At 49.3% G+C, this 13,486-nt stretch overlaps 1 protein-coding gene across 2 annotated transcripts; it reads left to right on the forward strand.

Annotated features, from left to right (window-relative positions):
- Nucleotides 1-153: 153 nt before the first annotated feature.
- LOC122366374 (protein tipE-like) lies at nt 154-13,345 on the forward strand. 2 transcript variants are annotated; one of them, XM_043338574.1, is made up of 5 exons: nt 154-250; nt 1,429-2,345; nt 6,211-6,372; nt 8,999-9,051; nt 10,738-13,345. In XM_043338574.1, the coding sequence occupies exons 2-4, from the start codon at nt 1,471-1,473 to the stop codon at nt 9,030-9,032; spliced, it is 1,071 nt and encodes a 356-aa protein (XP_043194509.1). In that variant the 5' UTR covers nt 154-250; nt 1,429-1,470; the 3' UTR covers nt 9,033-9,051; nt 10,738-13,345. The 2 variants fall into 2 exon arrangements, with proteins under 2 accessions (XP_043194509.1, XP_043194519.1); XM_043338584.1 differs by lacking the exons at nt 6,211-6,372; nt 8,999-9,051; nt 10,738-13,345 and adding an exon at nt 3,362-3,489.
- The last annotated feature ends 141 nt before the right edge of the window (nt 13,346-13,486 follow it).

The following is a 13,486-nucleotide window of genomic DNA, read 5'->3' on the forward strand; positions in this document are numbered from 1 at the left end:
TGGCGTGTGCTCGACACGCGGGCCGCGTGCTGCCATGCCACGCTGATTGGTGACCGGGTCCGAGCCGCCCCGGCCCGTCCGCCGCCGGCGGTCGGCCGCCGCCGGGCGGGGCGGGCCGTCCCGCCGCGGCCGGGCGGGGCGGGGAGCGGTGACGATCGATGTTCGCCGCGCGCCTGGTCCGCCGGACCGCCAGAGCCGCGCCCGTCGCCGCAGCCGCCGTCGTCGCCATGGCCGGACGTCTGACCCGCAGGTACGTGGTTGAGCGACAGGTCATCGGTCACCGGGTCACCGGGGAGGTCAGGTCACCACTCACCAGGGAGCAGGAAGTGATGGAAGTACTGGATAGAAAGAATCGGTTTCGGAAGTGGGTGCTAGGTATGCGGCAGAGGGGGACGGGCTGACTGTATTCGGTGCTAATGTGCTAAGTGGGCTGTGGTGCAGTTATGGGGCTGGATGATGCCGATCTCTGGTCGGCTGATGCAATTAATTATTGGGCTTATGGATCCAGTTTTCCCTTTGTATGTAAAATGAGCCTTCCTTACCTGGAACTGGCATTCCGGGATCTGAAATATGTTTCAAAATGTGTTTCAGTTGAAAACTTATTTGAGACATGAGTAATTGGGTGCTCAATATCTGAAACGATGATTTGGGTGCACAACTGTACGCAAAGCGATTTGCGGTTGTATTCCGACGATTCCAATTACTATTACCTTGTAATAAAGCGCTTTCCTGACGCAAAGCACCAAAACGGGGAAAGACAGGACATAATTTTGAGACATTAATTATTGAGCTAGAAATATAGCTGAATGTTTGTGGTAGTAGTTGGCCCTCAGTTCTGATCATCGACTGGCAAAATCAACTTGTTTATCGCATGGCAAAAAGTGATGTCACATGTCTCTAACGATTCACTGTGGCCCTCTGATCGCCCATCCTGCTCACTGTCCTTCCAACGTACCTTTCTGGGTTCTAACCTTCTATCATACCCCTCTCACCTTCCATCGTACCCCTAGCTGGGTTCCAACCCATAACCATCATACCCCTCTGGCCTTTCACCATACCCCTCTGAGCTACACCGTACCCCTCTGAGCTAAAACTGTGTCCCCTTGACCTGCATTGTATCTCTTTAACCCTGCACCGTACCTATCAGATCTCCTAACGTACCCTTCTGGCCTTCTACCATGACCCTCAGACCGTCCATCGTACCGCTCTGAGCTAACACCGTACCCCTCTGACCGCCCACCGTTGATCATACCCCTCGAACCTTCACTGTGTCCCTCTTATCTCTTTCCGTGTCCCTCTGACCATCCACCGTACCCCTCTGACCTAACTTCGTGTCCCTCAACCTTCCACCGTGCACTTCTGACCCGCCATACCCCTTTATGCCCCGTGCGGCGTACCCCTCTGACCTCCCGCCACCCCGTACCTCAGGTGAAGTGAGCGGACGGCGGGTCAGCCCGCCATGCGTCCAGAATGACCATCTCTGCCGAGCACAGTCGCCTGTCGGACGATGAAGCCGATGAGCAGGAGCTCGAGGAGGTGCCGCCCAAGCTCACACTCGCCGAGAAACTCAAGAAAAAGTACGAGGAAAACCTGCCCAAGCTGGACTTTTACGCCACGGTGCTGTTCAGTCTGGTGGCGATTGGCGCCTTCTTCGGCTTCCTGTTCCTGGTGCCGTTCGTGATCGAGCCGGCCGTGACCACCATACAGATGGACTTTGAGGTAGAGCCCGTCACCTGCTGTGTGGTCTCGTTCACCGAGATGTTCGGCGCCAGCAACTGCTCCGACTGGACGTCGTGTCGCGAGGGCTGCACGAGAGAGATCTACGAGTGTGTGAAGATCCTCGTGGCATACACAGACGCTGAGAACTTCACGTGCAGCGAGCGGCCGCCGGGTCACCAGTGGTTACACAACGAGGCGTACCTCTATCCGAACGTGAAGGGGTGCGGCTACCCGCCGACCCTGAACTGCACCATATTCCACGACCGGTTCCGTGATCCGAACGTGACGTTTCCGTGCTACTACAGCCGCGTAGACGCCACGCTCGTCATCACCGAGCTGGACCCGGAGGAGATCGAGCACCAGCTGATGCTGTCGATCGTGGCGCCGGCGGTGGCGTTCGTGGTGTCGATCACCTACCTCGTGCACGCTTACCACCGCATGAAGCGGAAGGAGGCGGCCGCCGCCGAGCGCGACCGCCAGGAGAAGGCCCAGTGTCTGCTGGAGAGGGAGGAGGAGCAGGTGGCCACGCGCAGCAACGCCACCAGCACCTACTCCATCAAGTCCATCTCCAGCAAGATCAATGCGACGATGGTGAGGCTGGCCCGGGAGCGGCGCAAGGAGAGCGGGTAAGTGAGACGCGCCGCCGCTGCGCCCTGCAGACGTGCGGCACGTTTAGGACCGTCAGCCGCAGAGCCCGAACTATCGATCCCTCTACCGAGTCAGATACGATACTGCCGACAATGTACTCTTGTCGGGAATGGGGGAGCTGCTATACTTAGATCAAACGTGCCTGAATTTTCAGCGTGCAAAATGACGATCGACTGACACTTTCTTTGCAGGTGACCCATCCCGATTTAGGCACTACCGGCTGGAATATCTTCACATAAAATGGCTTAACCTGTTTAAAGTGGATGACGTAGGGCCATGTCAAACCCATTTCAGCATCGCCGCAATATTGAGCCTGATTGAATAGCTGCAAGGTCGACGAACCATGGTGGTTTGGACGACGTATTTACGGATTTTATTGCGTATCCTTCGGCACACTTTAATCCGAATCCTGCAGCGTCGACTGCGTTCAATGAATTTGTTGAACTAACTGCTTCAGGGAAATTGGTTTGGCTCGGGTGGGCTGAATAGCCTGAGGTCACGTGACGAGTGGGAGCCGGGATGGCGCCTTTGGTTCAGTAAACTTTGCAGTGCAGGCTAAAGTAGCTAGCTCAACTTTGGACAAATGTTTTCTTTGATTGTCCTGCTAGCAATATTCGAAGAAATTTATTGCTGAAATGTAGGAACACAGGTCGCAGAGTTGGGGACCCGGTCGGGACAGTGCGTAGTTAGGGTCAGGTCAGGGTCGGGTGGGTCAGGATCGGGTCAGGGCCGGTCTGGGTCGGTCAGGTCAGGTTAGGGTCAGGTCAGATCGAGGGTCAGGTCAGGTCAGATCGAAGGTCAGGTCAGGTCAGGTCAGGATCAGATCAAGGTCAGATCAGGGTCAGCTTAGAATTAGTTCAGGGTAAGATCAGTATTAGGTCAGGATTAGGTCAGGCGGGAATTGCTTGGGGTCGGGTCAGTATCGGGTCAGCCTGCCAGGGTCAGGTGCACCGGGCGGCCGGGCAGTCACCGTCGGCTGACCCTCTCTCTGCAGCTCGGTCGGCCTGCTCTCGGTCGATTCGCGCTGCTCCGACGACGACGACGCCGACCCGGGCGCCGAGAGCGAGACGGCATGCTGACGCGCCCGCCCGCCCGCCGGCGAGCACAGGCAGGGCCCAGCAGTTTGTGTCACCAGTTTCGCATGGGGAGCGCTGGCTAGGGCTGCCGAGCTGCCTGGGAAGCCCGGTGGGAGCGGCGGCGGCTGCGCTGGCCAGAGCTGGGCTGCAGTTCAGCGACTGAGGCTGATCATGTGACGGCCTTCCCGTCCCCTGTATGGATTGTCTGTCTGTCTTAACACTGTCTTGTGACTGTCCCTCAAGCTGCACCATGAGCCGATCCCACAAAATACTTGTTTATCTGTTTTTACCCTCTGTTTATCTGACTTTTCATCTTCTTGTACCTATATTTGCAGCAACTTCTGCTGATCATTGACCACAGTAATAATCATTTAAATATCTGTAAGAATATCTAGCGCATTTCAATGAAATGCAATACTTGAAAACAAATTTCAGTTAGATTTATTCTTTATAAGTAAATAAATTTCAAAACGCAATAAATTCACTGAATGAATTTCAAGTTTTTCATAAAAATTCTCCTTTTAAATTTTAGAATTTTGAACACGATTTGGTACCAATTTTGAAAAATCAAGCGTTCTAAATTTAGTTGAATAAATACATTGCCACCTTACTCGTAAATGCTTTAATCCAGACTTTGTTTATGTTAATCGATCATGAAGCGTGTTGTTATTAATTTTGGGTGCACGGGACGTTTTCTATTTGCCCGTGTGACCTTAGCGCTCCATTCACGTAATGTGGGATACTTTCAGTGTTGTGCGTGTCGTTCAAAGGATCAAACAACTTATGAAACCCAAGCATATTTGTCAATCGTTATACAACTGTAAGTCTCCAATGTAAATGTGTCAGTTGAGTAGGTACCAATAGGATTTGAAGCCGATAGTTCGAGTGAGCTGTAGACAAAACGTAGTCGGTTTCTAAGCATTCCGTACCATGTTTCTCTTCATGAGGCCTCGTAGATATGATAAAATAGATGCAGTATTTCTTCATAATCTATTCTAGATTGAGACAGGTTTACAATAGAAGTGTTGTTACGTATATACTTATCCTTTTAGGCCTATTACCTAATAGAAGCTTTAGAGCGTCATCTAGTATGTAGAAAACCGCTGTATCACTAGAAGTAGAGATATTGTAGATAGCGGTTATATCAATGTTTCTCAGCCCGTCTACAGGGCCAAAATACAGTATAAAAAAATTGATTCTCCCAACCTGCAGTGGAAAACAGGCTCAAATTTAATGAAGTTATTTCACCTCCATATCCGCAGCTCCCATGCGACTTTTGTAAATGTTGTTAAATACATTGTGTCAATAACTGCTGGCATAATTGTGAGTCATGCTATAAAGCATTCATGTACTCAACAGATTATCTAAAGATATCACGCGATATTTGGATGAACTATTGACAGTGCTCTTCATCTCAATCATTCAAAATGATTTTCTGTAATTGTCACATGCACCAGTACAACCTATCCAGCAGCATCCTTATGTTTTTGGTTATATTCCAGGGCTTGCCTGGAATTTTGTTGTTTGTTGCTCTACTTTGGGCGAAATTTTCATTCATTCCGGCCTAAGATCGAGTGTAGTTGAACACAGAAGACGAGACCAAAGGCTTAGATTATTAACAAAATCACCTAGTGAGTTCTGATCATTATAAAAGTTACAATTCAAGTGTCCTTGAAAATATAGCAACGTATCAGGAAAAATATAATTACGGGCAACAGAAAAAGTCGTTAATCGCAACAAAGTTTACGAGTATAAGTAGCCACCATTCTCAATGCTTCAATATCAAACTTCTAAGCCTCTGGTAAAATACTGGACTGAATGGCTGTATGCGCTATGTCGTAGTGTACCGAGGAAGATTAGGTATAACCTGTGTGTAGCTAAGAGCGACTGGTCGTTAGACGTTGTGCGTAGAGTATTTGCTGGTATGTGTGTGAGTACGTAGTTAGCCGGATATGGGTAGTTAGTGATAGAGTAGATCAAACGTTTTTGGATGCTCGTATCGAATTTTTGCAGCCATTGAGTGGTTGCGTACTAGAATCCGACCAGTAGTTGAAATGGTGTAGACTTGGTTGTATGTACATTGTAGGTATAACACTACTGTTCAGATATTTTGTGTGACTTTGTATGTACATTCCGATTTGTACAGGTTATGTCGCCTAGACTTCATGAACATACAACATTGCATGAGCGCATTAACGTTGCTGTTGACATGAGAAACTCGAAGAAAATATCAATTTGCTAATTTTAGATATTAAGGGTCGTTTCAAAGGTGAACTGACGGTGTATGTACAGTCAGTTCAATGTTGTGAAGCGTAGTTTGTTATACGTTTAAATGGGTGCTTAAATCGATTCATTTACTTTTTTAGACATCGAACTCATATGTCACACGTTATCGCGTAACAAACTTTAACATTATGGTAGCACTCCTAACCGACTTCTTACTCTGTATACCAGTCCGCAGCGCTGTTCGGTGTCGGTTTCTTTGTTAATCAGCACGCTGCCGGTTTTCGCATACATATACGAAAGTTTCTTGCTGGCGTTTCTTGGCCTCTCATTGGTGAAACGCAAAGACCACGCGAGTTCGACCAATGGTTAGCCGGAAAACGAAACCCAACTGGCAGCCTACTGATCATAAACGGCGACCGAACAGCGTCGACCTCATAACACCGCCCACGGGCCTGACCGACCCCCGGTCACCGTCTGACCTGCGCGGCGGCGCTGACTGACCCCAGGGTCACCATTTGACCCCAGTGACGGCTGTCGACAGTGACGACGAGGCCATGGAGCTGGAGCAGGTTGTTCCGGAGGCGCGTCCGCCCAGCCGCTATCTGAAGCCGGGCAGGATGCCCAGCGGCAACCGGCACAACCTGCTGGAGCCGCTGGAGCCGCCTGCCGGAGCGTCGGACCAGCCGGCGCCGCAGCCGGAAAGGTGTGGGGGGGGGGGAGAGAGAGGGGGAGGAAGAGAGAGAGAGAGAGAGAGAGAGAGAGAGAGAGAGAGAGAGAGAGAGAGAGAAAGAGAGAGAGAGAGAGAGAGAGAGAGAGAGAGAGAGAGAGAGAGAGAGAGAGAGAGAGAGAGAGAGAGAGAGAGAGAGAGAGAGAGAGAGAGAGAGAGAGAGAGAGAGAGAGAGAGAGAGAGAGAGAGAGAGAGAGAGAGAGAGAGAGAGAGAGAGAGAGAGAGAGAGAGAGAGAGAGAGAATAATCGATATTCTTTGCATATGATCCATGTCGTTATCAGCGGAATGCTGGAATGCTATATATGCAGCAAAACAATATAGAGGTAAGAAATTTCCGTCCAGTGTTCTAGTTATATGGAAACAGCCTGACATCTACGTGATAACAATGAGAGCTTCACCAATTCCCTTTTGACCTTTGATTGAAACTAACAGCTGGCATGATTAGCCCTAGAAAAATGCTTACCCTTGAACAATGGACATCGGTATACAGACGTCTTTACATACTTTACCAAAAGGCTCCACCGCAGTGCGGTGCGGTATTTTCTGGCTGCGTTTCGTCCTCCTCCGCCCTCGGAGTGGCGAGGTATAGAACACTTCCAGGGATCGATGGCTCGAAATGTCAGCAGCGGCCGCCGCGGCGCCGACCCTCCAAGTCCGACTGCATATTTGAAAGAGCTGGTTGCATGTTCACGGCCGATAGGAGCCCCGGGTCTCTGGACCTGGCCGAGGTCGGTGGAACTCAGGGCGGCGGGGCGGTCGGGTCTGAACGACCGCGAACCACTCAGCAGCGAGGTCCGAGGGTCGGAGTCGGCCTTTACGGCCCGGCTCGAGTGGCGAATGGAGTGGAAACAGGACCCTTCAGACCGGATCAGATATTCAAACACCCAATCTTAATCTATTCAAGATTGCATGCATACGAGTCGCTCAGATTTCTATTAAAAACAAAATGAAATTGTTTGGGTACCTAGCTGTGTTCGGTTAAAACGAGATTTTGTTTTGAAGATATGGTGTTGGCGAATGAGATTTTGTTTTAAAAAATCTATATTGCGGTAGTCATTTGATACGATAGCATATAAGTGACATCACTATAGCCTTCCTATAATTTGACAGACAGAAACATAGCTTCAAAATTCACGATTTCTGTATATCATAACTATGTGCTTCAGGTAATTTTAAGAAAATATTTACTGTGTATCGACATGTATATCGACTCCCCCGTGCATTGAAACGTTAAACTTTAAAGGAAGACTGCCACCTTCAAAAAGTTTTCTCAGATCGGCCTATGATTTATTCCCTGGACAAAACAAAATTTTAGAATTCACCTGACAAAGTATCATCACGTGAATCGCGAAAAAAATTGACGATTATCATACAATTATCAATCGGTTAATGTCTAGCGACAATGTTTACACATCACTAGACTTCAAGGTCATAAGATTATTACATTTTATTTGAAAAAGTAAGGTATTTTATGATTTACTACTATATGATTTCATAAGAAATTGGCAATGTTTAATTTATTTTGCATTTAACTTCGTAAAACATTTAAAAATCATGGCTCATTTGGAATGGGTCTGCCGCCCATGTTAAACCCCATTTCCCACACTTTTTTGGAAAAAATGAACTACTGAATATATAGGTTTAACTTTTATTTTGACACTCCAAAATTCTTCTCTGATCTCGAAACAATCAAAGTTTTGACATATATTTACCAAAAGATAAGAAAATTCGTGTTTCAAAGTTATCGATAAACAGTAGAGATGTCGGTTTTCTTGGACTAAAAAAATGGCATCAAACTGAACTTTGGTCTCCGATTTCTCGCAAACGGGTTCGAATTTCGGAAAACCGACTTCAGTCTGGGACATAGGTGGCTCAGCTCTAGTGAAAACCGTTTTGTGGAAAAAAGGTGGCAGTCTACCTTTAAAAAGTCAACACCCCTGAACAGGAAGCTCCTTGTAAAACACCATACTTACTAATAACGTCCCACGCACTCGCCTCTGCAGTGAAGTTTGGGTGGGGGTGGATGGGGAGGGTCTGCCGTGGTCCGCCTGTTTGGGTGTGCGCCGCACCGGCCGCCTCCCGTGCTATACATAGCCGGCGATCGGTCGGAGGCAGCGTGGCGTCGCCCGGTCGGTCATTAGACTAATAACGGGTCGATGACGCCGCCACCGGTCGAACAGACCACCGGCTCCTGCGGGCCACGCCACTCCAACAAAATTTCACATGTCGCCACACTGATTAATGAAGCTGTTTTTGTTCGAGCGATGGATGGTCAATCGCTTGAGCGTCTTTCCAAATTCAATTAGACGCCGTTACATTAAAAATGGCTCAAGATGTTTGTGCGATAGCCTGCACTTACCCTTTTATAGGGTAAGTGCACTTTTATACTTTTATAAGAAATGCAAAAAAAATTTATATATTCAATCGCACGCGCGTTTGAAATTAGAATGATGAATAGATATATATGTACTACTGATACTGTGATACCTAATACTTCATGATGTGTTCAATGTGGTTACTCGTTAAATACTGTTGTATCTCCAGTTGACTGGTAATAAGGACGTTTAGGAAACTACTGAACTGACCTGTTTTTTCTTCCAGCGGAAAAAGCGGAATGTCACCAGTAGAAACGTAGAATTTTCATTTATCTGCAGGTCAGTACTGTTCACAGTTTCTCACTAAGATTCACAATCTGTGAGCTTTTCATTCTACCAAAACACTGGCTGTGGCCCACTTTTTAACAACTTTTTTTTTTCTAAGATACAACATAACGCAATAATTGTTTAACCAGTTGCAAGACAGGCCTACGTTTGCAATTGTAAGTAGGTACAGTCGTGTACAGGTTGATGGTCCTCTACTCTTTATCCACCGGGTTCCTATGGCTCAGCATTGGCAGCAGCCGCCTGGTACCGGTAGGCTGTGCCGCATGACCCGAGAGTGCAGCGGCACAGCCTACCCACACTGTATGACACCGGCTCGGGTCGCCTGGTAGAGCGATTTGACCGGACGCTGCGTTACACCGGCTGGGGGGGGGGGGGGGTAAGGGTCAGGCCTGTCGATTTGGCTCGGCTCGGTGGATGAGGCGGGCTGGAGTGTGGTGTGGGGCGGGGGTGATGTGGGGAGGGAGTGAGCGGATCTGGGGCTGGGTGTGTTTGGTCACTTGTCGCATAGAACCGATCGTAATCCACCCTCCAAAAATTCGCTTTAGAGATATTCACAAAACCCAGGGGGTTCAAATACCCATCTCCCAAGTGGGGTGCGAAAGGACAGGTAAGGGTGCATACGGTCTCCTCATGAATTGCAGCAAAGAAACAAAACGGGTCAGTCATCAAAACATCTAGCACGCGAAGCGTCTCGAACCGGGCCTCTCACTACCGGTCAGTTTGACAGTCTAGCACTCCTACGTTGAGCTACACCGGATCGCGGATTGGGCCGGGGCAAAGTCCGGCCGGGCGGGCGGCGGGGCCGGGCGGTCGGTAGCAAAGTCAATGAATGTTTTTGTGGTTTCGGGTGCCGGTCGCTCTAGCTTGGTGGAATGGTGATGGATCATTGGCAAAACTTTCAACGTGGAGTCCCGGTTCGAGCCTCATCGGGGCTCCGGCTACTTTCCCGAGTTAGGATCTGGTTTGATTTTAGTGGTTGCGAGCCATTTATACGGTTTTATACCTACATGTCGATTGTCGATTGATTGATTGATTGATTCATTCGTTCATTTAATACATGTCGACATTTAGCATACGAATTGACATCCAGGATCAATCTACCATTTTCATAAACGTATTGCCTAAATAGCATGCATATATGTGGCACAAGACCTATAGTTTCCTCGATACCGTGCCAAATCACGTTTTGCACAATGCACAAGTAAAGTAAATCATATTCGCTGGGTCTTCCGTGCATTGTGCTTAGCAAAAACAGGAATGTAATTGTTAAGCGACGCAAAATGTGCAATGCAGCAAGTGACCACACACACCCGCCCAGCCCCCATGGTCCACCAACACGCCCCACACCACTCGCCAGCCCACGCCAACCACCGAGACGAGTCCCTCCCCCCGCGCTGGTCTGACGCAACAGCTGGTCTACAAAGCCCTCCACCCGGCGACCCGAGCCGATGTCAAACGGCGTGGGTAGACTGTGCCGCTTCACTCTCGGGTCATGCGGCACAGCCTACCGGTACCAGGCGGCTGCTGCCAATGCTGAGCCATAGGAACCCGGTGGATAAAGAGTAGAGGACCATCAACCTGTACACGACTGTACATTCTGTTTCATACATGCGCAGCTCTGTAACTTCAGGGGCGTTTATCGGTACCCACCCTGACACACAGCTGCACCTTTGACAGGACATACCGACCAGTATTGCTTCCATGGCGTGACGGTAGCGACTGCGACGGCCCGTCACGGCGACTGTGACGGCCCGTCACGGCCCAGGCGTCACATCACCGTCCTACTGCTGGGGTCACTCCGCCATTGCCTCAGTGACGTCATCAGTCCGACTTCAGTGACGTCAACACGGGTCGGATTCGCCGCCGCCTAGAGCCGCGCTAGTTTTTAAAGGGAGTGGACGATTATTGTGTGACCTGGGTCACGCATCTGGTGATTGCCGGCGTGCGGCGACCCACAGCAGTGCTCATCAACGCTTTTATAATGTTAGTGCATGTCTTGGTGGCGAGGCGTCATGTCATTGTGGTGGGATATTTGTCGAGGTACGGTCATGTGGCAGGGTAGGTGGGACTGCTGTCGTTTGACCCAACGCTGTCGTCCGGAGCTAACGGCTGAGACGCGCGTTGGAGGCAAAGGCTGCAGGCCTACCGCTGCCCTGGATACTGGACAGGGACATTTGGACACTTCCGGTGGCAGCGCTGGCTGAAAGTGAGGACTGCAGCTCTGGTGATTTCGCTCGGCAATAAGAAAATGATCTGCGTGTCTGCGGTAGCCGGTGGCTGGGGCTACGCTGACACCTGCGAATGTGGTGATGCCTTCAGTGATGGTGTGTCCTGCGCTGTGGGCCGGCTTTAATTGCGCTCAGTGCTGATTTATTGAATCGCGGTAGTTACCACGGTGATACTTTAGCTAAGTTCATGGCGTTGTCACTTTTGTCAGAACTATACCTATACCTGCGTTGTCTGTTGCGTTCGTTGACGAGCGATTGTGTGGGTAGTCTCAACTTGCGACTACCCACACAATTGCTCGTACATTGTTAACTAATACTTTATCATCCGACAGGATAAGTGTCCCACAGATCATCCGATGCGACTCACTTCACCGCGGTTTAGCTGATGCTTGCTCGGAAGCGCGTGTCTCTTGTGTGTGTTTTGCTGGTTGCAACTTGAAACCCGAGGCGCTGCTTCCCAAAACGATTTATCTTGTTGAATAGGTAGAAAAGAGAATTATGTATATTGAACTTCAGCAATTTTAACTGACAGGGATGCTGGTAGGTGTATGAAGGTAAGACAGATCTTTGTCATATCGCGGCTCCAGTTAAAGGGACCCTCCCATCTTAACATTAGATTTGAGTTGAGATAGCCAAAATGGGGTCCCTGGCTCACAATTACCGGTTTCGGCACTCACAACATCGAGAAATGCCTTAAATCGGAAATATTGAATTTCAAAATTGCAGCATTTTGATTCAGAGGGGCTAATGCTTAGGAATACCCCTCTGAATGTGTGACGTCAGCGCAAATATCTAACGATTTTTAAATGTTTGACTAAAACGTTTTGTAGCACGCGGGGTATATGCTATTTGCGCGCAACATCTGCCGCAAACGCCGCACTTCTAAAATAAAGTCGCTAGAAACAGCGGAGATCCCAAAAAAGTAAACAAAAGTAAAAGTCTAATATCTTGAAAACCGGTGAATATTTTTCGGTGAAATTTGGTAGATATTCGTTTTCGCTCTTTCTGAACCAAGCGACATCACTTTCATGCCAATTCATAAACTTTTTTGAAGGTGGGAGGGTCCCTTTAAATATGAAACCGCATCCCAATAGGTGTCGAATGATGGGATTTGGGAAGATCCGTTAGCACTATTGTTGTTGAGCGTATGTTTCTGCGTCGTTGTTTTAATTTCGGATGCTAGTCAGCCCGACCGGTTTCAAACTTCTCCAACTTATTTAAAGTTTTGACACGATAATTTGTACGATTTACAGCTCTTGGAAGGCTTTTCCATACCTAATGTTAGTTGGAACTCCTTTGAGCTGGTAGCCAGCAGGGTGCAGTCGCATGCAAAAGGGGCAGTCGCTGGATCGAGAAGTTTATAAAGGAAGCAATTGAATTATGTAATGTTCTATGAAGTTTTAGCTTACAATGCACTCGTTGGAGTTATTAATTTACCTCAGTTGATGTTATTTTTAGTTTTACTATGCTACATTTATTTTTCAGCATTGCTTGTATTGTTAACCTTCTTGATTTTGAGTAATCCACTACAATTCCATTGATTATGTTAAGTGTAGCTAGCGATACAGTTGGAAGTCGACTGGTTTCCCGACTTGTTGCACTGGTGACCAGCGAAGTGGGGTTATTCCATAATTTTTTTGGTAAAGCCGCGTATGACAGATCGTGTCACCCTCGCTGAGCAACCGCTGCTATTCCGGCGCTCACCCCAGACGCGAACCGTCTGACTGACGCGAGCAGTCCCTGCTCTGGGACCGCCTCGGCAGTGCCCGACCGTACAAAGGAACGGGCGCAGCGCGCGCTGGGGTAGGGTCCCCTCAGCGGCCCGCGGGCCGGCCGGCGCGCCTCGGCGAACTGCCTGTGATACCGGACGTTGTAGAGTGCGCACGTGCGTCTCCAATGATTGGCTCGATCGCTGTCCTCGGCACGGCGCCGCACTCGCGCGCACCGCCGCGCCGTGCTGACCGCTCACAACTCGCTGTTCTCGCGCTCGTATACTCCGACTCTGTGCTCTCTACTGACCCTGTTCTGTGCTCTCCGTGCTCTGTGCTCTTTTCTTACCGTGCTCTTTGCTTCCTCCGACCCCGCTCTCTGGTGTGCTCTCCCTTGCGCCCGGACGCTCCGACTTGCGATGTGTAATAGTCGCCGCCAGTCGGCTGCTGGAATACGGCTCCTCGTGAAGGCTGAAGCGTAGTGGCAGA

The sequence above is a fragment of the Amphibalanus amphitrite genome, unplaced genomic scaffold (genome assembly GCF_019059575.1).
Source record: "Amphibalanus amphitrite isolate SeventyFive unplaced genomic scaffold, NRLGWU_Aamphi_draft 000029F_arrow, whole genome shotgun sequence".
NCBI classification, from domain to species: Eukaryota; Metazoa; Arthropoda; class Thecostraca; order Balanomorpha; family Balanidae; genus Amphibalanus; species Amphibalanus amphitrite.